This window comes from Brachionichthys hirsutus, chromosome 6 (assembly GCF_040956055.1).
Source record: "Brachionichthys hirsutus isolate HB-005 chromosome 6, CSIRO-AGI_Bhir_v1, whole genome shotgun sequence".
Classification (NCBI taxonomy): domain Eukaryota; kingdom Metazoa; phylum Chordata; class Actinopteri; order Lophiiformes; family Brachionichthyidae; genus Brachionichthys; species Brachionichthys hirsutus.
The window spans coordinates 1,207,200-1,232,491 of NC_090902.1; the positions used below are offsets into that span (position 1 = coordinate 1,207,200).

Consider the following 25,292-nt stretch of genomic DNA (forward strand, 5'->3'; position numbering starts at 1 on the left):
CTCTCTCTCAGATATGGCTCAGCTTCGCTCCGGTGGCGGGCGAGTCCGCCCGGTACCTGAACGTCTCTCTGAAGGACATCAACTGGCTGTCGCTGGTCTACGTCGTGGCGGCCATTCCGCTCAGCTTCGGGACCACGTGGATGCTGGACACCCTCGGGCTGCGCGTGACGGTACGGCGGCCGTTACAGCCGCTTCCTGTCTGTTTTTAGGGTTTGAACCTTCCTCTTTCGTTCGCAGCTGATCCTGGGCTCCTGGCTGAACATGCTGGGAGCCGTGCTGCGGTTCTGCGGGACGCTGCTGGTCCAGCAGGGGGCGGTCCTGTTCCCGGTGGTGATGCTGGGACAGACGCTCGGGGCGCTGGCCCAGCCGCTCATCATCTTCACCCCCACCAAGCTGGCGGCCCTTTGGTTCCCCCACCGCCAGCGTGCCACGGCGAACATGATCGCCTCCATGTGTGAGTGACGCGCGGTCACGTGACCCGCGGTCACGTGACCCGCGGTCACGTGACGCGTGATTCTCATTGATCTTTCCGGACGTTGTCGCACTCAGGAGTTCCGTGTGACACGTTTGAACAGGAACGAGGTCGGGTTGTGTTTCGGGTATCAAATATCACGTGGAACGTCGGAAACGGGGAACCCGAGTATCGCCGTCGTTAGCTAACACCGAGCTGCTCTTCCTCTTCCTCTTCCTCTTCCTCAGCCAACGCCGTGGGCGTCCTCCTCGCTAACCTCGTCTCTCCTTTGATCGCCACGACAGCCGCACAAATCCCAACTCTGGTAGGTGAACCGGGGACTCTGGATTAACGGAACCCAAAGAGAACCGGCGCCGTAACGTGGCGTTCCTTTCCTCCGCCAGCTGATTGCCTACGCGGTCCCGGCGTGCATCGCGTGTTTCCTAGCAACAGTGGGGATCCGGAGCAGCGTGCCCCCGACGCCGCCGTCAGCCAGCGCCGAGTCCAGCTCGGAGCCGTTCCTGCTGGGGTTCGGACTGGTGAGTTCCGCCTCCTGCGCCCACCCCGCCCCGCCCCGCCCCGCCCGCCGCTCCGTCCTCTCACCGCGTCGGCCGCTTCCCGCTGCAGCTGCTGAGGAACGGACGCTACCTCATCCTGCTGCTGTGCTTCGGCTCAGGCATCGCCATCTTCACCGCGTTCTCCACCCTGCTGGAGCAGATCCTGTGCGTCCGAGGATACGCCAACGCAAGTACACCGGCGCCGCCTTCCACGCCATTAGTGGGCGCTAGCGCGAACTCTAGAATCACGGGTTACGAATTATTCGACTTCACGACGCGAAAGTGTTTGTGTTTGTGAAGTAGCTGCAGAAGAGAAATGTCCCGATGTCGGCTGAAACGCCGCGCCCAATCCCTGCAGGACTTCGTCGGCGTCTGCGGCGCCCTCTTCATCGCGTTCGGCGTCGCGGGGGCCGGACTCGCCGGCCTTTACGTCGACAAGACCAAGAAATTCACGGAGGTCGTCAAGATCAGCCTTAGCTTGTCAGCGCTGGCGTGCATCGCCTTCTCAGTGGTGAGACGGGGGGGGAGGGGCTACAGCGAGTAGGAGGGGCTACAGCGAGGGGTGAGAATAAACTCCTCCTGAACGGGCAGCATCGTGTCTCCTCCTCTCAGGTGTCTCAGTTTCCCCAGCAGAAGGTTGCCGTGGCGATCGTCAGCTCTCTCTTCGGATTGTTCGGCTTCTCCGCCTACCCGGTTGCCATGGAGCTTTCCGTGGAGTGCTCGTATCCCGTGGGAGAAGCCACGTCCTCCGGCCTGGTCTTCGTTTCGGGGTACGGACGTCTCACTAACTCACTTTTGATCGTCCGGTCCGTCTCGGCGTCTCGTCTTTTTTTTATCCCCGTGGATCTCGTCCAGGCAGGTCCAGTCCCTCCTCTACATCGTCCTCCTCCAGGCTTTAGCCACACCCCTCGCAGACGTCCCTCTGTCCACCTGTGGCAACGCGGCGCTCAGCTGGAGGGGTAAGTCGCGTGGCGGTTCTCCACCCTCGGCGTCACGACGACAAGGCGGCGCCCGTTTGAAGCTTCGCCTTAAAGCGACGGGACGCTCGTCGAGTTCGTGGCTTTTAAAAGCGGCCGGCGCGAAGTCGAGTTTCATTCGACCGCCGCGTTCTCCGTCCTTCAAAGCCACAGCACGAATAAAGCCTGGCCACATTCCCTGGGCTTCCCGTTCTTCCCGTTCTTCCCGTTGACGTGGGCGTCTCCCTCCCTCAGTGCCCATGATGGTGTTTGCCGGACTGTGGAGCTTCTTCACCTGCTGCTTCGTGATCTTCTTCAACACGCGGTACCGGCGGCTGGAGGCCGAGGAGCGAGCGGCGTACGCAGCCCAACGAAGCACCGTCCCCGTCTCTGGGAACGTCGCCTCGGAAAGATGAGCGTGAAGCTGCAGGAAGGCTTGTGAAGAACCGGTGGGGAAAAAAACTTCCGTTTATTCGTTAATTCTTTGCTTTGACATCGAGTTAAAGTCGCACAAGTAAGTTAATATAATGAAAGATTGTTGGGTTTTTGTTTTTAAAGAATGTCATTGTGATTTAAAACTACAAATCCCACCCAGCTGAGGAAGTATTTAAGCGAACGCGTAACATTCCTACACGCATGTGTTTTTAAATGACATTTATCGAAACGTCCCTGAAGAGAAACCGGGCCGGATCTGGATCCGGCGTCCTCGACGGGTCGGAACGTTTTATTCGTCCATTGCTGACTCATTTTAAACCAACAGCGACTGCGGTTTGGCGTTGGGCGGCCATCTTGTCTCGCGCGTCTCATTCCGAGCTCCCAAACCACTCAGATTTACACACGCTTTTCTAAAAGTCGCTTTTCTGATAATGACTTATTGTTAATAAAGCTTTATGTCAGATTCATTTCTTTCTCCGGGTCCGGTCTGTCGGATGTTGAAGCGTTTTAGAATCCGATCGAGTCACGTGATCGGGTACGGAGGCGGGGCGGCGAAGCGACTCCGGAGAAATGAGCTTGAAACGTTACCGATGCTGGAAATATTTTATTGCCTCGACGGCGACATTTCTGCGTCGCGCTGAAACGGGGTACAGACAGATCAGAAAGAAAAGACGGACAAGCGGGTAAATAAAGTCTCGGAGTTTTAATTCTTTCCCAGCGCCACAGAAAACAAACTAAAGCAGAGCGCCGTCCAGAACCGGGCCGACCTGAGATCCCGTCCGGCTCTGGACCGACGCTTTTTAAAAGACTGATTCGTAAGAAAAACAAAAAAACAAGAACCACAAATTAAATGTTCCTATTTTAAAATGACAACACTTTGAACGGCGGCAAACACAAAAGCGATGGAATAAAGAGAATACTGTAAAGAGGAGATTCTTGATGCAAGAGCCGGTTGTCTCTCGTGTGTGTGTGTGTGAGAGACGGGAGCGCACGTGAGACGGGAGCGCACGTCTCAGAGCTGCAGGGCGCAGAACTGCTGGTAGACGGCCAGGATGTGGTGGTCGAGCTCCGCCGTGAACAGCAGGTTCTCCAGCGTCCCCATGTACTGCTGGATGATGGCGTGGTGCTGCGGAGCGAGGAGAGAGACGCGGTCACACGCCGAGCCGTGCGTGCGTGCGCGTGTGCGTGCGCGTGCGCGTGCGAGACGCACCGTGAGGAAGATCTGCTGCAGCCGCTCGATGCAGTTCTTGTACCACGGCGTGCTGATGTCCACGCCGCCCGTCTCACAGCGAACCAGGTGCTCCGTCAGCAGCATGATGAACCGCTGCGGGAGGAAGAAGCGGTCAGGCGGTGACCGTAAACCCCGCCCCCCTGCCCCCGCCCCGCCCCCTACCTGGAAGATGACGAGGAAGAGGTTCTTCTGCTCGCTCTGAGCGGACTCCACCTTCTCCTGCAGCTTGTCGATCTGCTCCTCCAGCTGTCCCTCTTCGTCCTCGGCGCCCTTGCTCTTGGCTTTGGACCTGGCCTTGGATTTGTCCACGTCCTCGTCCTCGTCGCTGCTTTTGTCCATGTCCTCGTCCTCGTCGCTGGCCTTGTCCACGTCTTGGCCGTCGCCGCTGTTCCTCTGATGGTTAGAAACACAGAAGCGTTTCCCCGTGAGCCCGGGACGGAACGGGACGACCTCATTGGCTGCTGTCGGGCGGCGTGCCGCGGCGTCACCCTCTTGTGCTGCTGCTTCTCCAGCTTGTCCTTGGCCCTCTCCAGCTCCTCCTGGATCTTCTGGACGTGTTTGTCCATCTTTCGGATGGTGGAGTGCAGAACCTCCCAGACAAAGAGCCTGGATGAAGAGGAGCGTTTGATTTTAGAGGAAGGGGGGGGGGGGGGGGATGATTTGTTCCCTCGTGTCCCACCTGGTGAACTCGTGAGCCATGTCCTGAGAGAAGAGCCAGTTGGCGACGGTGGCGCAGTCAACGATCTGAGTCCGGATCAGCTTGTCCACCAGAAACGAGATCATCTGACGCGGCGGAGACACGTTTCAGCATCCTCCTCTTCCTCGGTGAGCCGAAGAGGAGGAGGAGGAGGAGGAGGAGAGTGCGCCGTCTCTACCTGCGGGTGGTTCCTCCAAACTTCATAAACCACTTTGACGACGTGCAGCTTCCCGTCGTCGCTCTCCGTCAGGTTCTTCAGGATCTCGTGGAACCTGGAGGGACGTTGCGCTTTGATCTTAAGAGTTCCTTATTCACAAGATCAAAGCCAATGATGGATGCCGGGTGAACTCACTTGCCGAGCGCGCTGAAGGAGTGGCTGAAGGATTTGGCAGCCAGATGGAGAAGAGTCTGCAGGAACACGTCGACCTTCAGAGGGTTGAACGTCTCTCCTTCGTCTGGGGGGGGGGGGGGGGACAAAGCGATGAGACCAAAACAGAAAATAAAGGCGAAACTGATTTCACCAGAAAACAAGGCGAGAAAAAGAGAGAACGGAGAACACGAACCGTCGTCGTCGTCTTGGTTGGGGTTCGGTACCTCTTTGAGGATGGTCAGGATCTCGTCGTTGGACGCGCGGTTCTTGATGGCGTTGCCCACGGTGATGGACATGGCGTAGCCCGGCAGCGACGCTGTGAGGCGGGAGAGACGGTTGGTTCGACGCTCGGGTTCCGGAGATCTGTGGATCCGCCGGAGGCAGAGAGGAACCCGCAGAACCCCGAGAAGACCCACTTCCACATCCATATTAGGGCAGAAAGCCTCGACATCCTGTCTGCAACGTCGGAGAGGACGACCCGGAACCGATGATAGGAAGTGGAAGTGGACTTACAGGCGCTCTCGTCGACGTATTTGTAGACAAAGATGGGCGACGCTGGGATGAGACCGGAGAACGTCGGGGGAACCAGATCCACGATCCGCTGATGGTACGAAAGTCTGGAGGGACGAGAGCAGAGACGGCGTCCAGCACGGCGGCGCCGAAGCGCCGCTCGGAGGGAAGGCGCTCCTCTTACCTCATGCACTTCTCCAGAACCTCTTTGACGAACTTGGGTTTGGGCTTCTCTCGGTCCACGGCCAAGCAGTCGGACCTTTGGAGCGGGCGAGAAGCGGCGGCGTGAACGGGCGGGGCGGGGCGGGGCCAAACAGGCGAGGCGGAACGCGATCCACTCACCAGTCGTCCCAGCTCCAGCGGAACTGGAAGTTGCTCAAATGGTGGGAAAACCAGTTGATTAATCTGGAAATGAAGAGACGGGGGGGGGGGTGACGATGCTGCGAGTCGGGCCAGAACTACTTCCTGCCGCGGCGTAGGAAGCTCACCTGTCGATGCAGGTGGTGTTCATGGTGTCCAGCCGCATGTACATCATCTCGGTGGCTTGGGCCAGCTGCCGGGCGAGTCAAAGAGGGACAAACCGGCTTCCCACCGCTTTGAACTCCGCGACATCAAAGACATCAAGGATACGACTTGAGGCAGAGATCCCGGCTGCAGTTTGCAGAGCTCGATGAGCAGAGTGGTGTACAGGACGTCGATGTGGGGCTGGGCGGGCAGCTGGAAGAGCTCCCCGAAGATGACCTGAAACGGGAAGGAGATCAAAGGTGAAGCTTTTACTCTCTCTGTCCGTCCGTCAAACCGCTGAATACCTCGACGATGTGGTAGTTGAGTGGAATGTTATTCTTCCCCGGATAGCTGAGTAGCTGCGCGGCACTGTGGGGGGGGGGGGGGCAGAAGTTAGGAGTCTCAACGCTGGAGCGCAGACGCGCAGCGTCGGCCCTCAGGGCACCCACCAGGTCTTCCTTTCTTTCCAGTGAGTCTTGATGATGTACTTCAGGTTTTCCTCGATGACAAATCTCTCCACAGAATGACTTCCAGGCATAACGGGGCCCTGAGGAAGAGGAGGGGGGCAGGAGGACGCTTAGAGGAAAGATGGCCGACTCTTCCTGCAGCGCAGCGCTAAGCGGGTTTTCAAAAGGCGCGGGCTCTGAAGCCGCTTCAGCCCGACGCACCTCCGGGGCGTCCGTGTAGTCGAACATGCGGAAGACGACCTGGGGCATGGGGTAGTGGGCGTGGGGCATGTGGCCCGGCGGGGTGAAGGGGGGCAGGTTGTGCTGCAGGGCTTCACACAGCACGCTGTCGAACGCGATGTACGGACGAAGGATGTGGCGCTCCTGCCAGCGGTCTTTCTTTAGCTTCTGGATCTGAGCCAGGAGACAGTCCAGGTACTGGGAGAAAGAGAGAGAGAGAGAGAGAGAGAGGGGGGGGGCGTTAGAAGAGAGCAGGACTCCACATTTCTCCCACGCCGTCCCTCACCTCTTCCTGGGGGTGTGGCTTCTCCGCCGTCCACACCTGCAGCATGGGGACGTGCGTCTTCACGCGCCTCCTAGACACGGCGGGCGGCGTTAGGGCGTTGAAAACGAGGGAGGAGCTCCCCAAACGGAGGCCGGGAGGACGCCTTACTTGAGGTAGCCGTCGATCTGGCAGAGGAGCCGGTCGATCTCCACGTCCTTCTTCTCGTAAAGCTCCTTCCCGACCCACGGCAGGCAGGACAGCACGACGTAGACGAACCAGTCGGCGCGGACCTGGGGACACGAGGACGCCGTCTCAGAGGGACCCAAAGCTCAAAACGCAAGTCTACGCAAAAACAATCATTTAAAGTGTTCAGAGTCGCCTTTTTAAAGCCTTTATTTGTCATTTTAGAGCTGATCACATCTTTCACCGGCTGCTTTTATAAATGCATTTATTTGTTCGTGTTTTTAACACTTAGAAATAGTAAACATCGACTCTACCTGCGGCACGTCTTCCTCTTGAGTGACGCTGATAAAGTTCTCAAACATGGCCACCATCGACGGAGCGGCGATCACGTGGCAGTTGACCAAGTCGGAGAGGAAACGCACCTGGAGGGGGGGGGGGGGGCGTTAACGGAACACGTCTTCACCGCGCGAGTCGTCAGAAGTCGTCTCACCAGGTAGACGGCTTCGTCGTACAGGTTGTTCTTCAGCGTCTCCTTCAGCTGCCTGATCATGGCCTCCACGAACTCGCCGCCGAAGTTGTAGTTCCTGGCGTTGAGGAGGCCGACTAGCGTCGTGTACACGGTCAGCTTCTCGGGCAGCAGGCGGGCGCTGCCGAGAAACGGCGTCCTCGGGTGAGAAAGGGCCAAACGCAGAGCGACAGGAAACGGGCGACCGGCGCGGACTTACACGCAACACAAAATACGCAGGATTTTATTTTTGTAGTTCGGGAGGTCGGCCTCCAACACGCCCGCGAGGCCCTCCAAGTTGCTCTCCAGGGACGATGTACTCTGAAGAATATTACTTTAGTACAGACTCAGGGTAGGAGCCGTAAGAAACTCGCCGACGTGAACGTCTCACCTTCTCCCCCACGCGGATGATGAGCGACTCCAGACGGTCCTCGATCTCAATGGGCTCCGACGTTCTCCTCCGTTTGTGGCCCCGATCCCCTGGAAGGATAAAAAGGGGACGATGAATATATCTATTAGATAGAATGTTAGAGTACAAGTACAGTCACACAGTAGCGTGTATTACAGTACAAGTACAGTACACAGTAGCGTGTATTACAGTACAAGTACAGGACACAGTAGCGTGTATTACAGTACAAGTACAGTCACACAGTAGCATGTATTACAGTACAAGTACAGTACACAGTAGCATGTATTACAGTACAAGTAGAGTACACAGTAGCATGTATTACAGTACAAGTACAGTCACGCAGTAGCATGTATTACAGTACAAGTACAGTCAAACAGTAGCATGTATTACAGTACAAGTAGAGTACACAGTAGCGTGTATTACAGTACAAGTACAGTCAAACATCCTGTCTCAGAGGAGCATTTCTTGCGGTCTTGTTTCCGTTGAAAGTCCTTCGTACATAAATCATCGACATTTAACAATACAAATAAAAATAAAACCAATATTCGATAACTCAATTGATGCAAAGTAACACTAGAAAAATAAAATGATTTTACAGCGCCGATGCAAACTAACAATAAATCTAAAATAAATTACATCACTGATGCAAAATGACAACGAATGACAATAAATTACATAAATTACAATAAATTACAAAGACACTTAATATGTGCAACGTAGGTGGACAAAAAAAAGGGGGGGGGGGGGGGTTGATCCGGAGAGAGTCGTGATGACCATCTCCGTTTCAGGTTAACAGCCGGTTGTGACTCTACTGCATTTTAAACTACGTTACGCAGCTCGTCTCTACGGGTACTTGTGTATTTGTTGGTACTTGTGTATTTGTTGCTGACGGAGCAACCATTAAATTAAGATGAGCATTAAGTGTCAATCAGAAGATTAGCACGTCACACAAAGATACTAAAACCTTAAAGAAAGTCCATTTCGCTAAACGCCGCTTTAAGACAAACGTCATTAACGAGCAGCAGAAATTCAGCCCGTTTAGTTTCTATTCACAGCAGATCCTAGTACTCTAATGACTATAGCCAAAATACTCTGATTGCTTCTGTATTTATGAGAGTAGAGCTGACGTCATCAGCATCATCAATATGTTCGTGACTCGCTGCTATTGAGCTGTAAAACATTCCGTCTGAATTTTTCTCCTTAGCGTTCGGATGCCGCCCCCACATCGACCGGATGGTCCAGCGCGCAGCTCGCATGTTCCGCCTCGGGAACCGGGACGGATTGTTAAACGGTACAAATCTCAAGACTCCGCCGCGAAAGCGAATTATGTAAAAAGCGAGTATAACGGCCGAGATCCGATTCGGAAACAGAAGCTAGCAGGCAGAGGGAGTAAGAACCACGGGATCGTTGAGATGCGTGCTAACGCGGCTAGCCGCCGCTGAATGCTAACGCCCGCTCACCGTCATACTCGTCGCTGTCTCGTCGCCTTCTTGGCATTTTTTTTACTTTTTATAATTAAGTCGAGTAAAAGAGTAAGAAACGCGCTATTAAGTCCGTTAAACGGCGTTTATAGCTTCTTCAGCCTCGGCGCTTTTAACGCTCAAGCAGAATGATAATAGCGGACTGATTCAAGCGAGGCACATCCGGGGTGGTACCGGGTCAACCGGAAGGGGTTGCAGTCTTTTTCGTCCGTACTTTCCCGGAATTTGTGGCCAAATGCTCGGTCATAGTTGGGAATTTCATTGCGTATGTTGTGACTTACAACGAGTTAGCATTCTTAGTTTATTAACATTTATTATTTTAAATGGTCGCAGAATGTTTTAGTGAATTGTTGATATTTTTAGTGTCGCATCGTCGGACAGTGAACCGAGTCGCGAACCCCCGTACGCAGAAGTAAAGCGTCAACAATGGCCGCGGACGGTGGATTGTGCTCGTTTACGTTCATGGACTGGGAGCCCGAAGCTTCGCCATCGCGTGAACTGAAACGGAAGAATCTACTTTCTGCCTCTCAGAGGAGGACGTTCAGCCTCTGCAGGAGAAAGGCAGGTCAAAACGCACCGGAGGGTCGTGCGCGTCGTTTATTTGGTTTGTTTACGGCATGTAAATGTACGGAAGCCTGTTGCGTTCACGGAAGAAACATTTCTGAATTAATGAGATAAATAATTTCTTACCTGTTTTTCGAGGTATTTCTTTCTGTTTTTCTGAAATAATGAGATAAATTATATTATAAATATTATTTTTTATGTTATTAGAGGTATTTTTTCTGGTTTTAGAGCAAATTATTTATTTTCTGTTTTTAGTGGTAATATCTTTCGGTTTTTAGACATAATTTTTTTCAGTTTTTTCTTAAAGTTCTTAAAGTCCGGACACTAAAGTTTATCTTTAGAATAATCAGTGGACTAATGACTGAATATCGATTCGACTTTAGTCTCTTATTGATCCTCGTGAGACAAACAGAACGGGCGGGGCAGCAGCCCCTCGATCCGGTGAGGAAACTTTTTGCGTTGAATGAATGTGTTTGTTTTAATTTTAATTTAAAATAGACCAATCTGTTTAAAATGAGCACAGAATTTTTCAATCATGCTACATTTACTAGTACTGTAATACATACTATCTGATAAATGTATTCATCATCATCATTTTCGAGGATTTCCACATCGCAGTAGCTGAAATGGGTCAGTTTACCGACTTTCTGATTTTAGCTTTAAAGTTATTCTCATTGCATTAGAGACAAACCCGAGGAATGCATTTGATCTTCCTCTGTGATGACACTGGAGCCGTAATTGATCTCTAAATTCAGTGTTTTTTAAAGACGCGAGTCAGGATTACGATCACAGGATGAGTTTTGCATTTAAATAAATAAGTGGATGCGTGTATGATTTACGAAATGGTTGAACAACGCGCTGTTCTTCTGTTTCATAGTCGTTTGCTGCCTTCGTGGCCTCTAAGAGGGACGGCGGTCAGCGGCAGGGAAACGCGGCGTCTTTCTCCTGCTGTGGACGGACCTTCGAGGGACACGCTGCCATTCACAAGCACGCTGCCGGGACGCACGATGCAGAAATACAGCAGCTGGCGGGGACGGCGTACGAGGAAGAGGAAGAGGAAGAGGAAGCCGAAACGCAGAAGCTGAACGATCCGGAGCCGGAGCCGGAGCCGGTGGACGTTTCTGCATGGATACCGGACACTGGTCACATCTCCGAGGAGCAACTCCTAAAGTACGGCTCAACCCGACGTTCTTTTGGGTCCGGTTCTCACTCGGTTTGTGATTTATAACCGACTAATTGAAGAATCCCGACCAGATGCTGATATATCTCCACATAAATCTACTTCCAGGGGCCCGGGCAAGGTTCTGCTGTATTATCACTACTGCGAGCTGGAAGAGCCCCGCCTCATCTGCGCCTGGCAGAAAGCTCTGTGTGAAAAGCTCCACCTGACCGGCAAGGTGAGCGAATCCCCCCGTCCGGGGCGTGAAGCCGCAGAACGGTCGCGTCGGCACAGACCCCCCCCCGGCCGGTTGAACGGTTCCTTCGTTGGTCTCCTTCAGGTGAGGGTGGCGGCCGAAGGGCTCAACGGAACCGTCGGCGGCACCGCCGTGGCCACCGGCGTCTACGCCGAAGCCATGTGTTCACATCCCCTCCTCGAGATGGACAAGGAGGAGTTTAAGGTCGGAGCCGACGCTGCGGACGGAATCTCTGGCTACTTGCCGTTGCCTTGGCTAGCGTTAGCGTTAGCTTTAGCATTCTTACTAGAGTTTGGTCTAAACTTCCTCAATCAGAGTCAGTCGTGTTGCGATAAGAGGAGTAAATAGTTATCGGTGGTTTCTACCTGGATCGGGGTCTCTGTGTGCTCCCAGTCCAGCGATGGCGGCGCAGCGTGTTTCACGGAGCTGAGGGTGGGGGTCTACAAGGAAATCGTCCCGATGGGGGTGGATCCGGAGCTCATTTCCTATCGGCTGGCCGGTAAACTGTTACCTGTGCTACAGGCGTGTTGTTCCTGGAGTGTGTTTGTCACAATAGCGTTTTTTTCCTTCCCGCTCAGGTGTTCGTTTGGAGCCGGAAGAGTTTCATAAAGAAGTCCGGGCTCTCGTGGCTGAAGGCGGTTTGTGCGGCGACACCATCCTCCTGGACTGCCGCAACTTTTACGAGAGTAAAATTGTAAGTAAAAAAAAAAAAAGGTTTTCCACCCTGAAGTAATGATTTCTACTGCCTATATCAGGAATAACATTTTCATTAGACTAAATCTAGTCTTGTTTCACTCCCATGTTTTCTAATTCCACACAGCAGCCTAGAATAAGTTCCACGGTTCTGTTGCTACTGGGAATACCGAGGGGAACAGGGGAAGTTCTGCTTGTGTTTCCGTTGAAGTCGGCCTTTGATCTTCCAGAATAAATGTCAGGAACAAAGTTGTTCCCGCTGAGCTTCCAAAGCCAAACGGGACAAATGGTTTTTCGTGTTTCCAGGGACGGTTCGCTCGGTGTCTGGCTCCGAACATCCGCAAGTTCAGCTACTTCCCGGACTACGTGGACCAGAACCTGGAACTGTTCCGAGACAAGAAGGTGTTGATGTACTGCACCGGGGGGGTCCGGTGTGAGCGCGGCTCCGCCTACCTCCGCGCTAAGGTAGGTTGGCTTCTGTTGGCAGCCAGTGGGGGGCGTCTCATGTCACGACTCACCTGTCGCCACTGACTCCGCCTCCTGTCCTCAGGGTGTGTGTAAAGAGGTCTACCAGCTGAAGGGCGGGATACACAAGTATCTGGAGCGCTTCCCAAACGGTTTCTATCGAGGGAAACTTTTCGTCTTTGACGGACGCTATGCCATCTCCTCCAACGACGACGTCATCGCGGGTGAGCGCGTTCACGAAGCCGCTTCGGATGTAACACTAGGGGGAGCTAGAAGTCATTCTGCGGTTCATAATCCTCTCCAGACTGCAGGTACTGCTGCGCTCCCTGGGACCGCTATGAGCTTTGCTCCACCCAGTTCTGCCGTCAGCTGGTTCTGTCCTGTCCCGGCTGCAGACGGGACGGACGCACGGCCTGCTGTCCCACCTGCCAGACCAAAGGACAAGCTAAGGGCGAGGCCTCCGCCGCCGATCGGCGTCACAAAGAAGAGTGCGAGTGCACCGGGGGACGTCCCAGAATCCCTCAGGATGCGCAGCGACAGAGCGGCCGCTGTCAGCCCGGTCAGGAAGAGGTCCAATAGAGCGGAACGTTTTTATATGAATGTTCAAGAAATGACAGCGTTTTTGCGGGACCAAAGCGTTTCAGCCTTCATCATGAAACGATGCAGACATTTAAAGGTATATGAAGTCATTTTTCCCTTCTCCGTTCACCCTGGGAGTACGTGAAGTGTCCGAATCGGCTTCTTCAACATGAAAACATGTGAAGTAGGTCAGAAAGGGGATGAGCATAGACTGATGTGCTTTTCCCACACTGTTCTTTATCGGTTGTTCTGAGATTACTGGAGATTTTCCTGAAATTGATCCATTTCTGCTTTTGCTTTTGAGGTTTGTAAAGTTTGAACTTGTATTAATGATTTACTACAAATGGTTTGATGAACCTTGGTTTTACATAAATGTTAACAATTTCTAATACGTGAAAACAAGAATGGGAAAGATATTTACTTTATTCATCACAAACTGGGAAAGTGTAGCTGCACAAAAAAGTGACTGGAAATCCACAGTAAGAAACAAAGATCAAGGAGGATAAAGATTGTACGCGGTTTCTGGTAGTATTGTTATTTAATCAGATACAGGAATATATAGCGCATGTTTTTATAGGATTAAACGCATTTACAGGAGAACTAAAGGTTTTCAGATGAAAGCTCATTAAATAAATTACGTCCGCTTACACCGGTTGTCCACAAGGTGGCGCAATAGCACCACAGCCCGTCCTCGCATCCGAAGCGTAAGCGCCAGCTTCCAGCCGAGCAGACTTTGACAAGCTGCCCGCCCGGCTGCTCACTCCTTAGGAGCGGGCTATCGGTCGCATTCCGGGGGTGAAGCCAGACGGGAGAACGGAACGGCTAATGTGTATTTACCCGGCCGGGTGTCTGCGGGGTTAAGGACGGGACGACCGAGTGATGTCTGCGCCGGGTTTCACGAACCGGAACAGCTCCGTCAGCTACAGCCAGACGTCGACACCGAGCGGCGGCGCTGCGCCCGCCTGTCAGAACGGTAAAGCAGGCCGGATGATGCGATTAGCCGGTTAGCGATAGCGTTAGCATGCTAACACTGTGGACTCTGGGGCTTGTTTAGCTTTATACAGCTGTTCCATGGCGGGTTTTTTTTAAATAATAGTGGTATCGACTATAAAGAGGTTGACACTTAACATAAAAAATAAAAACATTTTTTTCTGCTAAACTAGTTGGTTGCTAACCCCAGCTAACTTAAGTTAGCCGCTAACCTATATAGCTATTATGCTAACGTAAACCACAAGTGTGACAGATTGCGCAACATCATTTCATAATATTCGCTTTAGCTAAAAGCTCTTATAAATAACCAGTTTATTATATTTCCCGTTAAATGATCACCTTTTTAATAATAACTGCGGCTGTGTTGGAAGTTTGAAGCGAGTTGGATTCCCTGAATCACGCAGGAACCACTGACCGCGGGCTCTCTCAATGACCCGACCCGGTAATAGCAGCTCCCTGAAGGCACCGTTTAGCAGCGGTGACCTGCTGGGAGCACCAGTTTGCTCCTGGGGGGGGGGGGTCAGGCCATCGCTTCTGGAATATCCCTGGATTATATTCCAGGGACTCTCAAAGCATCAAATCCAGCGAACTTAAACTCTCTTTCTACTGTTTTCCTTTGATCTGTTTGTTTTTTGCTAATGGTTTATACATTTAACGCTAACCCATTAAGCCGTGTTGAATCTCATTGATCCTCCGTGTTTTCAGGTCCAGCACAGACCTACCGATCAATGAACCCCCCCACAAGCTGCTACGCAGCCCCCCCTCAGCAGCAGAGCTACCCCTCACCTGCTCCCAGTAAAGCACCTTTTACAAACAATGCCCACAGCGCTAGCTATTGCCATAGCAACCACCTCCCTCAGCATCACGTAGCACCCCCCCAGCGCGCCGCTGTCCCCCTTTCTCAGCCGTATTCAGGAGCGCCTCCATCACATGGCCGGTACAGCCAGCATGCCCCCCCGGGATCCCGCTATGGACAGCAGGCGTACCCTAATCCTCCAGCGCCCCCCCCCCAGCAGCAGCAGCAGCGGCCCACGTTGGTACCTGCACCAGCCGGCGGTGCCGGAGCGCCGCTCTACCCGATAGTTTCATACCAATCTGCGCCGGGCACCAGCCAGTACGGCACGCTTTGTTCCGCCTCCATGCCCGGAGCCACGCCCACCCAGACGGGCGCCATGCTGCATCAGTACGGCGCCGCTCAGTCCGGCTACGGCGTGGCTCCTCCCACTCACCTGGGGCCAACGGTTAATGGTCAAGGAAGCACAGGTGAGTGGGAATTTCTAGATTCTCTGTGGCTGATCAGGTTCAAATGTTTCTTTCTTCCACCATGTTTAAGATAGAAACCGGTCCGCAGAACGCCGCTGTACTTTTCCACCAAGTCCTTTACCTTGAGTGGGCGTGGCTAAAAGAGTTAAACGGCTGATCACCTGCGTTTGAGTTGAGCACAAGACAAACAGCCGATATACGTAAGATCGGTTTGTCCTGAATGCCGTTTGGTCCAAACCGCAGTCCTCCAGCATCAGCTCGGCCAAAGGCAGCAGCCTTCTCTGACCTACGACCCCTACAGCGGGGTCGCCCACGGCGACGGCAGCGCAGATGCAGACCGAGCCCCCTCAGGAAACCCCTCCACTTCAGTCCATTCCTCACCGGACCGTAACCAAGGTAACGTTGAGATTTCAACACGACGCTCACAAAAAGGTGTGTGTGTGTGTGTGTGCGTGTGTGTGTGTGTGTGCGTGTGTGTGCGTGTGCGTGTGTGTGTGTGTGTGTGTGTGTGTGTGTGCGCGCGTGCGTGTGTGTGCGTGTGCGCGTGTGCGTGTGCGTGCGTGTGTGTGTGTGCGTGCGTGTGAGTGTGCGTGTGTGTGTGTGTGTGTGCGTGTGCGTGTGTGTGTGTAAGCCTCTCTACCAATCTGAGGCTTTCGGGTTGGAACCAGCAACCTGCTCTTGTTGAGAGGATGAGAACTCCGACGCGTGTTTAGTTGTTCCTCTGAGTAACCGTGGTTACCACTGTTTACCTGAAGCGATAAAGGGGCGTCGGCTCCGCCTGTCCGCTGTCAGAGGCCCACACCTGATGGTTGTCTTATGTACCCCCCCCCCCCAACAGGCATGCAGTATCGCTACGCTGCTAATAGTGGCGCTAGCTCTGCTGCGACCGCGGGTCAGACCGCGGCCCCCTCTTCATCCGGCTCTGATGATGAGGAGGAGGAGGAGGAGGAGGATGAGGAAGCAGGTCTGCTTTAGCTTTTTCCTCCTCACCACTGCTCCCCCCCCCCCCATGACCTCCCTCAGACATCAGTGTGTTTTTGCCCCCCCCCCCCCAGCTCACATCACGCTCACTGTCGTTTGTCCCTCACTGCCATCCTTACTTGCTCTCGTTGCTAAACGTCTTTTCTGTGGTCGAGGTGAGGTCAGTGGGTTTGTCCACGTGTCCTTCCTGTCTTTCCTGAAGCCGTCCGTCCGTCCGTCCGTCCCTGGTGTCTGGCTCTTTTCCACGCACCTTCGGGATGCGAGGACGTTCCCGCGGTTACCGGAAGACGTCCCTCTGTGGCGTCTCTTTCTCTCCAGCGGTTGATTTGCTTTAATGTTGCGTGAAAACGAGAGTTCGTCGTTCGGTGCGGTTTAGAGGGACTGAAGTGTTTGAACTCGGACGTGTTCGGTGTTCCTTGTTCCACCTGCTGAGCCGTGACCGTCCCACACGCAGGTGTTCGGCTCCCGACGGTCCCTCGAGGCCACAGGTGTTTAAATTTAGCCCCCCAGCGGTTGCAACGTGTTTGCAGATCTGTTCGTTCCCCCATGGGCGGAGCCTTAATGAAGACGGAGGCTTCTTTAACCCTTTAACCGCCGCTCCTCTGCTGCAGCGAGACGGCGTCTGAGTGCGACGGGTTCGTAGCGCGAAATATGAATCCGGTGTAACAAAACGGGAACTTCAAAGTCCCGATCAGAAGGGCAACGACTTAAAACGTTTAAAGACAATTCTGTCTCACTTAGGGCTGAACCAAAAAAAACCTTTTTCTCGGACTGAAGAAATGAAATTTGCATTAGAGATTTGCATTATAAGGAAAAAAATGTTTTTCACATTTGATTGTCAAAATTTGTAACAAATATTTTGCCTCTAAAGTGAAGCAGCTGAATTGTGCTTGTTTTCTCAGAACGTTTTAGTTTACGGGGGGTGAATACGCACGAGGCGGTTCTGAAAGTCCACAATGAGGGAACCGGATTAGAAAGGAGGGACCCTGTCGGATCCAGGCAATCCGAGTCGTTCCCATGTTAGAAAGAAAAAGATAATTATTTAGTTTTACTCCAAGAATCAAAGAGTTGCACCGAGTTTGTTCCTCTTTGAGAGGAAGAGGAGGAACGCTAATCTGTCCCGGAGTCGCCCTGGTCGTCCAGAGCAGGTAATCCACCAGGCTGCTGCTCTAGTGGGAGACGATTGGCTCCCGTCCCGTCCAATGAGCTCTCTGCCAGAGGCGGGTCCTGTCTTGGTTTGCTGACGTTGGCCCCGCCTCCCAGACGGCGCGGATTAACGGCTTCATTCGGAAATTCTGCTTCTATAATCCTGCTTGGAAAATCCCATTTCTTAATCATTGGGCATGTGGTGGGAAAACAGCAGCCATTACCCAGAATGCATCTGCAGGATAGGATTTCTGATGGAAGCAGCAGAAAATTAGACAAAATCTTTTATTTCTTTTCTGTTTTCTGCTGTAAATTAGTGATTAGTGATTAGTGGTCGGCCATGTTTGACCCACATTCCCTTAAAGTCTCCGTCTCTGGACGCCTGATTCGGACGCTCCTCCGTCTCTGGACGCCTGATTCGGACGCTCCTCCGTCTCTGGACGCCTGATTCAGACGCTCCTTCCTCACTGAACAGTTTCTGTCTTTCCCTCTTTTCATCCGTGGCTCTTCTTCATTTCTCTTTCCTTCTCTCCTCATCCTCATCTCCCCCTCCAGTCGTCTGCGTCTGTTTCCGTCTCTTAACTCCTGTCCACTGGGTGTGTCTCTCAGGTGGGGACACCTCCTCGTCCTCCACCGGCAGCGCCTCTCCGGTGCCCAACAGCTATGATTCTGTGGAAGGGGGCAGCTATCCAGGTCTGAGCTCAGCTTTGCATGTAAATGTTTCCCGTCGCCTAGCAACAAGCGGCGTGATTGTCTTTTGAATCCTCTGTCCCACCCAGACGCCGTGCCGCCTCCCAGCACTACGGCCAACCGGACCGGGTCCTACGGTAGCTACGGTTACCCCAGCATGCCGCCAGCCTATCAGCAGGGGCCGGCCCACACTGACCCCGCCCCTTCCGTTGACCCCTACAGCCAGCCGGGCTACAATCAGTTCTCCCAGGTGAGGCCTGCGTCACCTTGTTTGGACATTTGTCCACTCTCGTCCCGTCTCATCGCGTCCCTCCGTCCCCGCAGCCGTTCCCCAACCTGTCCCAGCTCTCCGCGGCCCTGGGGGGGGTGAGCGGGGTTCCGGAGCTGGAGGTGGAGGCGCTGAGGCCGGTCAACCTGCTGCAGGAGAGGAACCTGTTGCCCCCCAGGCCCCTGGAAGCCCCCGAACCCAATCTCAGCCCGGGACTCAAGAAGGTCAACTGCAGCCCGCAGTGAGTGACCTTTACCGTTTCTGGACGGCACGTCCCACGTGGGGCAGATGTCCCAAGCCGTGTCTCTGAACTCCACCAGGACATTCAGGTGCACCCTGTCCAGCGTCCCCCAGACCCAGGCCCTACTCAACAAGGCCAAGCTGCCCCTGGGCCTCCTGCTGCACCCCTTCAGAGACCTGCAGGTAGGAAGCCGCTCCGGATCACGTTGATGCACGCCGGGCGTTTATAGAAGCGTTACCGGCCGGGGATGTGAACTGATGCCACGCCGGGAACACCACGGCAGCCGGGCGGGGGGGGGGGCGGCGGTTTGGACGCTCCCCAGAACAAAGCCCGTCTTTGAGTTGAGCTGAGGAATGTTTAGGACGCCCCCGGCTTGATGCCTCAGCCCCCCCCCCGGCTTGACGTACCCGCTCCGCTCCTCTTCCTCCTCCTTCCTCGCTGCAGCAGCTCCCGGTGATCACGTCCAGCACCATCGTGCGCTGCCGCTCCTGCCGCACCTACATCAATCCGTTCGTCACCTTCCTGGACCAGCGCAGGTGGAAGTGTAACCTCTGCTACCGGGTCAACGATGGTGAGAGCCCCCCCCCCCCCCCGCGGGCTCACGCTGGCTCAGGGAGTCTTCCTGCTGATCCTGTGCCCCTCCCCCCCTTCCCCGTTCAGTTCCGGATGAGTTTATGTACAACCCGGTCACGAGGTCGTACGGCGAGCCCCACAAGAGGCCGGAGGTTCAGAACGCCACCGTGGAGTTCATCGCTTCTTCGGACTACATGGTGAGCCGCCCGCTACGTGTAGCGTTGCTGCTCGCCCACTGGGGGGCAGTGGAGCCTTTACGCTGCTGTGTTTGTTCCTCCAGCTGCGCCCCCCCCAGCCCTCGGCCTACCTCTTTGTCCTGGACGTGTCTCACAACGCCGTGGAGTCGGGCTACCTGAGGCACTTCTGTGACTCGCTGCTGGAGAACATGGATAAGTGAGCGCCGCCGCCGCCGCCGCCGCTCGCCTGAGTCGTGCTCGGGCGACGGCCGTGCTTCCACCTGAGCTGTTTCCTGCTTCAGGTTGCCGGGGGATACGCGCACCAGGGTGGGCTTCCTCACCTTTGACAGCACCATCCACTTCTACAACCTGCAGGAGGGACTGTCCCAGCCGCAGATGCTGGTGGTGTCGGACATCGACGGTACGGCGACTCGCCGAAGTCGATCAGAATTCACGCTAACCTTCGATTTGGGAAGTCTTAGGAATATTGTTTATTCTCTTCCCAGACATCTTCATCCCGTCTCACGACAGTCTCGTGGTGAATCTAAAGGAAAGCAAGGAGGTAAACGGACCTTCCTCAGCGCGGGTCCTTCCGCAGGCCCCCGTTTCCGCCCCCGTTTTGGCCCCCATTTCCACCCCCGTTTCTTCCTCCAGCTGGTGAAGGACCTGCTGACGTCGCTGCCAGCCATGTTCAGCCAGAGCAGAGAGACGCACAGCGCCCTCGGCCCGGCGCTGCAGGCCGCCCTCAAGCTGATGTCGCCCACGGGGGGGCGCGTCACCGTGCTCCAGACCCAGCTGCCGACGCTGGGCGCCGGGGCGCTGCAGTCGAGGGAAGACCCCAACCAGCGCACGTGCACGAAGGCGAGAGCGCGGCCGCGTGTTCCTCTTTCTGTCTGCAGGTTCTGGTCTTTGGATCCACGACGGCTGCTCGGCCGTAACCGGGTTTCCCCGAACCCGAAACTGTGAATCCGTTCTTTGATCCGAGTGAAGCTGCCGAGAAGCTCCGGCGGCGACGCCCAAAAGCCCGGAGCAGGAACAGATGTTCTCCTGGAACGTCTCTGCTTCTGGGTTTCCGTGCTTTTCAGAGTGAAGGAAAATATCCTCCTGATCAATCCAGGAATTATTTCCTGCTCGGCATTCATTGGGCAGGAAAACGAGACGAGTGTGCTCCATGATGATGATGATGATGATGATGATGATGATGATGATGATGATGATGATTTCCTTTGTTCATTGACGTCCCAGGAAGTGCAGCACCTCGGCCCGGCCACGGACTTCTACAAGAAGCTGTCCCTGGACTGCTCGGGGCAGCAGGTCGGGGTCGACCTTTTCCTGCTCAGCTCTCAGTACGCCGACCTCGCCTCGCTGGGTAAGAACGCCGGCGTTCCCGTGCTCAGCGTTCCTCCTGGATCTTACTTGGAGACTTCTCGCGTATGCCTTCTGCGTTCTCCCCTCCTCTTCTTCAGCGTGCATCTCCAGGTTTTCGGCCGGCAGCGTCTTCTTCTATCCCTCCTTCCATCACGTCCACAACCCGGCGCAGCTGGAGAAGTTCCAGAGCGACCTGAAGCGCTACCTCGGCAGGAAGATCGGCTTCGAGGCGGTCATGAGGATACGATGCACCAAAGGTAGCGGGCGTTGCCTCGGGGCGAGGGCGCCCTGCTCACCCCCCCCTCACCCCCCCTCACCCCCCCCTGCCTCCGCTCAGGTCTGTCCATCCACACCTTCCACGGTAACTTCTTCGTCCGCTCCACCGACCTGCTGTCGCTGGCCAACGTGAACCCGGACTCCGCCTTTGCCGTCCAGATGTCCATCGAGGACACTCTGGCGGACTCGTCTCTGGCGTGCTTCCAGGCCGCGCTGCTCTACACCTCCAGCAAAGGTACGCAAACACGGGGACCGTTAACCCCTCGCCTGCTGGGGCCGGTCTGATTCAACGTTTAGCGGTTCTCCTTGTCTCTCGTTTGTCCTGCCCCCCCCCCCTTCAGGGAAAAGAAGAATCCGGGTCCACACTCTGTGTCTGCCGGTCGTCAGCCAGCTGAGCGACGTCTACGCTGGCGCTGATGTTCAGGCCATCACTTGTCTGCTCGCCAACATGGGTGCGTCCTGGAATCAGCTCGGGGCGCAGCGACGCTTTCCGCCTCGTCCTCGAGGGGCGCCGTTCACCGCTTTCCGCTCTGCTTCTTCAGCAATCGACCGGTCGGTGTCGTCCAACCTGTCGGACGCTCGGGACGCCCTGGTGAACGCGGCGGTGGACATGGTCGGCGCCTACAGGAGCAACGTGTCCAACCTGCAGCAGTCCGGCCTCGTGGTCCCGGCCGCCATGCGCCTCTTTCCCGTTTACATCCTCGCGCTGCTCAAACAGGTTCGACCATAATTAGAACGGCCAGTCCTCCTCCTCTTCCTCCTCCTCTTCCTCACTGTTACGCCATTTAAAGGTGTTCTGTCATCTAACTAACAAACGCCGTTCAGCGGCCGCCTTCATCCAGCCAGGACTAGCTCCTATGCACCCGGGGGGTGGGGGGGTGGGGGTGGGGGGGGGCACACCTGCTCAACTCGTCAGAATTGTGACATCACCGTCTGACTTGAGTCTGTTTGCAGTTCTCTTAAAGACGCAGTGCACCCAAAAGGAAAACCGTCACCAAATAATCGAGTCACGGAAACCTCCGGAGCTTCATAGCGAAACACGATCCTGATTCCAGTCGATCCGGGAGACAAAGATCGTGTTTCTGGATCATTCATTCACGCTTCTGAGCTCGAAATGCTAGCAGACATACACTTTTTGCTACATTTCTACTTAAGACTTGTGTTTCAAACCATCTCGTGTCACGTGGCGGTCGAGCGGCGTCCCGCCCGGCGGCGGCGGCGAAGCCGACAAACCGCTGCGACGTCATCAAAGGACGAAAACATTTTCGTCTCTCTCCAGAGAGCGCTGCGGACCGGCACCAGCACGCGGCTGGACGAGCGCGTCTTCGCCATGTGTGAGTTCAAGATGCAGCCGTTGCAGCAGGTGATGCGGATGGTCCACCCGGACCTGTACCGGCTGGACAACATGTCTGACAAGGTAGGACGCGGACGGGACCGGACCCGGTTGGGCTTCACGGGTCAGGAATTCAATGTAAGCGGTTAAAACGCAAGCTGTCAACATTGCGTCGTCTGCGTCACACCTGCAGGGGGCGCTGCACCTGAACGACGCGGTGGTTCCCCAGCCGCCGCTCCTCCGCCTGTCCGCCGAGACGCTGAGCAGGGATGGCGCCTTCCTCCTGGACTCTGGACACGTAAGCGTTCACCTTCTTTACTCAGAACTCTGCAGGGTTTCTCTTCTGTTGCCTCTAATCTGGTTTATTTTAAGAAACAGAAGCTTAATTGTAGCATAATTTAAATTAAGGACTTTTTACTCTCCAAACAATCGTAGAATCCAGAAAGGAAAGCATTTTAGGGAGTTAATTGAAAATAGTTTATATAATAGTAAATATCTTGGCGTGTCTTAGATGTGAACACACACACCTAAACACACACACACGTTTTAATATCAATATAAAGTAATATGAGAATCGTTCTTCACTCCGCCTTGAACAACATGCAGCTCCTAATCGGCTTCCGGATGTTTCTGAGGCTTTTAAGTCACGCCTGAATAATTCAGGACTCTGCATCGATGTCTCCGTCTCCGTCTCTGCAGGTGTTTTATCTGTGGATCGGTGGATGCTGCAGTGAGACGTTTGTCCGGGACGTTCTGGGCTGCCCCAACTACGCTTCAGTCCCCCCCGACATGGTCCGTAAGATGACCTCCGACACACAACCGCGTTTTTAGAATGCCATGTCTGTCGTTTCAAAGCGTGAACGTGAGCGGTTCTGGGTGGGGAAGCTGCGAAGCAGAACGAGCCGCCGCTATCCCGTCTGAAACGCGTTCCCCTTCTCCTCTCTTTCCTTTCATAAGAGTCACATTCCCGAGTTGGAGACTCCTCTTTCCGAGCGAGTGCGAGCGTTCCTGGACTGGCTGCAGGAAAACAGAGCCTTCAGCTCCGTGATCCACGTCGTCAAGTAAGCGTCTGGATTAGCATCCGACTTCTCGTGTGCTTAGGGAGGATTGCTTCATCCTAAACGTTCTTGCTGAACCATTGATCATGAGCTCCTGAACGGGTTGATCTTATTTTGAAAGGGAGAGGCGGACAGGAAATGGAGCGAGGCAGGAACGGCGTTTTTGAATACGAGCTGTTTCGGTTTATGTATCTTATGACTAAATGATCCGCCCACAAACAGGGCGGGGCCGGTTTCACGTTAAACTGGAATCCGGGTCTCGGTTGGCAGGAAAATATTTCCGGTTAAACGTCTAGAAAGCAGGAAGGTGCGACGCTGAAGGCGTCCACAGGGGACGCATTGTTTCCCGCTTCCTGTCTGCTCCTTTGTTGCCCAACCACATGTTTACGGCACACGTTGGATGCGGAGGACGGAAGTCGTTTGAAACATCCGGCTCCTCCTGAAACGTCTTTTTCCTCTTCCTCCTCCAGGGAGGATGCTTCAGCTCGAAGCGCTTTCTCCCAGCACCTGGTGGAGGATCGGTCGGAGTCGGCGTCTTCCTACCACGACTTCCTGCAACACATTCAGCAGCAGGTGTCCAAGTAGGCCCCCCCGTCACACAGAGACAACCGCCACACGCTAGATTCACACGGGACTATCGGGCCTCGCGGTGTGACGACGAGCACCGGCCAATGGCGGCCGGCCGGCGGTGCTTCGGACCAGTTTTAGCGATGTGGGTCGGATCGGATCCGCTCGGATTCGATTTTTTGTGATCCGCACGCGTAGCTAGCGCTGTTTTCTTTGCTTTTCCTTTGTATTTATTTCCCTTCCTAACTCCTCGGTGTCATTTTTGAGACGATTTTAAATCCGTCGGACGCCAGAAGCCGCCGTCCCTTCTCGTCTTTTTTTTTTTCCATCATGTCTTCGCTTGAGCGGCTTGTGGACGGCCGTCTGTGGAACAGAGCGATAACGGGACGGCGGTTGGATGGCGAGCGCCGTCTCCGCCCCTGATGGGACTCCGCCCTGCCCACTGTGTGATCAGATCAAACTTCAAACTCACTTTCATTTGTTTAACTTTGTAACTCCCGAAGAGTCTTTTATGTGTGTGAACCGGCTTGTTAAATAAAGAAATAAAACCACGACCGTCGTTTGTTTCATGTGGCGAGCCCATTCTCAACGTCTCCTTTTGAAAGTAAAAGCGCGGTGCAGGATAAAAAAATCGTGTTTTATGAACGTTTTAGTTTTAAAAATGACGTTTGTTTGTTTCTCTAAGCTTCAGATCTGATTCGTTCAGTGAACTCTTTTATTTCACCCGACAGACAAAGTGTTCTCCGTTTTTCATCACGTGGCTTCGGTGGAATACTCCTGCATCATCTGCAAAGAAAATATCCAACAGAATGTTCATTTGGCAGTCGGCTGAGTCCCCCCTCCCCCCTCCCACGTCGTCACAGTTGCGGCTCCCGTCTCGTGCACTCGGAGCTTATCTGTCTCTGGTCTGTGGGAGTTTCCGTGAGACTGTCCACTCTCCTGTCCCCGAACAATGGGGCATTGTTACGCCGGAAACACTCCAGATAGTCTCTCGCAGCCGTGACGCAGAATAAACGTCTTTTTTGTCGTCGTCGTTGGGATTAACTATTTCGGTTTGGGGCTCAGAGAAGGACTTCGTGCACCTCGTTCTTACCCTTCCGTGTTTGCGTGTTTTGTTTCCTGCAGGTTTATCGTTGTGTTCGTGACGTGTGGCTCCGGAGTTTGGCCGCCCCGCGACCTAAACGATAAAAGCCCCGCCTCGTATCACCTGTCTGCCGGACGGTCTTCCGCGCTTTGGTCTCTCTGCGCGTCCGTTTGTCACCAGGACGCTCTGAGAGGAGCAAACACTGATGTTTGTTCAGCTTTGCTGCAGCTCGATTCAGCCGTCCGCCTCCTGGTGGAGCCTTTCAGCTGTCGGGAGGAAGAAAAGGAGAGTTTATTATGATGGACGTTCCTCCTCAGACGTG

The 25,292-nt window shown here is 54.3% G+C and overlaps 4 protein-coding genes across 4 annotated transcripts in view; 3 read left to right on the top strand and 1 right to left on the bottom strand.

Moving 5' to 3' along the window:
- Positions 1 to 2,855, top strand: part of slc49a3 (solute carrier family 49 member 3) — a 4,687-nt gene extending 1,832 nt beyond the window's left edge. Inside the window, exons 3-11 of the mRNA XM_068740644.1 lie at positions 12 to 170; positions 238 to 454; positions 700 to 776; positions 856 to 990; positions 1,079 to 1,195; positions 1,367 to 1,519; positions 1,621 to 1,778; positions 1,864 to 1,967; positions 2,220 to 2,855. Of these exons, the coding sequence (XP_068596745.1) occupies positions 12 to 170; positions 238 to 454; positions 700 to 776; positions 856 to 990; positions 1,079 to 1,195; positions 1,367 to 1,519; positions 1,621 to 1,778; positions 1,864 to 1,967; positions 2,220 to 2,380 (1,281 nt within the window). The 3' untranslated portion in view covers positions 2,381 to 2,855. The remainder of the gene's footprint in view (positions 1 to 11; positions 171 to 237; positions 455 to 699; positions 777 to 855; positions 991 to 1,078; positions 1,196 to 1,366; positions 1,520 to 1,620; positions 1,779 to 1,863; positions 1,968 to 2,219) is intronic.
- Positions 2,856 to 2,990: 135 nt separating this feature from the next.
- LOC137894880 (nuclear cap-binding protein subunit 1) lies at positions 2,991 to 9,256 on the bottom strand. Its single transcript, XM_068740356.1, has 23 exons — positions 9,220 to 9,256; positions 7,742 to 7,830; positions 7,571 to 7,671; positions 7,336 to 7,492; positions 7,160 to 7,267; positions 6,831 to 6,952; positions 6,684 to 6,753; positions 6,380 to 6,595; positions 6,161 to 6,258; positions 6,017 to 6,080; positions 5,838 to 5,948; positions 5,696 to 5,760; positions 5,550 to 5,612; positions 5,392 to 5,466; positions 5,211 to 5,314; positions 4,891 to 5,013; positions 4,680 to 4,782; positions 4,506 to 4,599; positions 4,310 to 4,413; positions 4,119 to 4,236; positions 3,793 to 4,023; positions 3,610 to 3,723; positions 2,991 to 3,525 (listed from the first exon to the last, which is right to left on the bottom strand). Exons 1-23 carry the CDS (start codon positions 9,254 to 9,256, stop codon positions 3,412 to 3,414), a joined length of 2,481 nt encoding a protein of 826 aa, XP_068596457.1. The 3' UTR covers positions 2,991 to 3,411.
- A 411-nt stretch (positions 9,257 to 9,667) lies between these two features.
- On the top strand, positions 9,668 to 13,711 carry LOC137894915 (thiosulfate sulfurtransferase/rhodanese-like domain-containing protein 2). The gene is made up of 9 exons (XM_068740389.1): positions 9,668 to 9,801; positions 10,682 to 10,974; positions 11,093 to 11,201; positions 11,304 to 11,423; positions 11,613 to 11,718; positions 11,798 to 11,913; positions 12,219 to 12,377; positions 12,463 to 12,601; positions 12,682 to 13,711. Exons 1-9 carry the CDS (start codon positions 9,703 to 9,705, stop codon positions 12,954 to 12,956), a joined length of 1,416 nt encoding a protein of 471 aa, XP_068596490.1. The 5' UTR covers positions 9,668 to 9,702; the 3' UTR covers positions 12,957 to 13,711.
- A 1,263-nt stretch (positions 13,712 to 14,974) lies between these two features.
- On the top strand, positions 14,975 to 24,438 carry sec24b (SEC24 homolog B, COPII coat complex component). The gene is made up of 23 exons (XM_068740131.1): positions 14,975 to 15,209; positions 15,453 to 15,605; positions 16,048 to 16,173; positions 17,946 to 18,029; positions 18,116 to 18,276; positions 18,351 to 18,535; positions 18,615 to 18,717; positions 18,980 to 19,106; positions 19,196 to 19,305; positions 19,389 to 19,501; positions 19,587 to 19,705; positions 19,791 to 19,846; positions 19,939 to 20,145; positions 20,530 to 20,653; positions 20,751 to 20,909; positions 20,990 to 21,163; positions 21,270 to 21,380; positions 21,471 to 21,646; positions 22,208 to 22,345; positions 22,455 to 22,559; positions 22,961 to 23,053; positions 23,219 to 23,322; positions 23,790 to 24,438. Exons 1-23 carry the CDS (start codon positions 15,086 to 15,088, stop codon positions 23,902 to 23,904), a joined length of 2,967 nt encoding a protein of 988 aa, XP_068596232.1. The 5' UTR covers positions 14,975 to 15,085; the 3' UTR covers positions 23,905 to 24,438.
- Positions 24,439 to 25,292: the final 854 nt, after the last annotated feature.

Bases quoted from the DNA above. Each gene is read 5' to 3' on its own strand.
- LOC137894880 (XM_068740356.1), bottom strand. From the start codon at position 9,256: ATGCCAAGAAGGCGACGAGACAGCGACGAGTATGACG. The intron at 6,754-6,830 runs GTAAGGCGTCCT...CGCCGTGTCTAG, and splicing joins CAGATCGACGGCTACCTCAA to GAGGCGCGTGAAGACGCACG. The intron at 6,596-6,683 runs GTGAGGGACGGC...TCTTTCTCCCAG, and splicing joins AGCCACACCCCCAGGAAGAG to TACCTGGACTGTCTCCTGGC.
- LOC137894915 (XM_068740389.1), top strand. From the start codon at position 9,703: ATGGACTGGGAGCCCGAAGCTTCGCCATCGCGTGAACTGAAACGGAAG. The intron at 9,802-10,681 runs GCAGGTCAAAAC...TCTGTTTCATAG, and splicing joins TCAGCCTCTGCAGGAGAAAG to TCGTTTGCTGCCTTCGTGGC. The intron at 11,719-11,797 runs GTAAACTGTTAC...CTTCCCGCTCAG, and splicing joins CATTTCCTATCGGCTGGCCG to GTGTTCGTTTGGAGCCGGAA.
- sec24b (XM_068740131.1), top strand. From the start codon at position 15,086: ATGCCCGGAGCCACGCCCACCCAGACGGGCGCCATGCTGCATCAGTAC. The intron at 20,654-20,750 runs GTAAGAACGCCG...CCTCTTCTTCAG, and splicing joins CGCCGACCTCGCCTCGCTGG to CGTGCATCTCCAGGTTTTCG. The intron at 21,164-21,269 runs GTACGCAAACAC...CCCCCCCTTCAG, and splicing joins GCTCTACACCTCCAGCAAAG to GGAAAAGAAGAATCCGGGTC.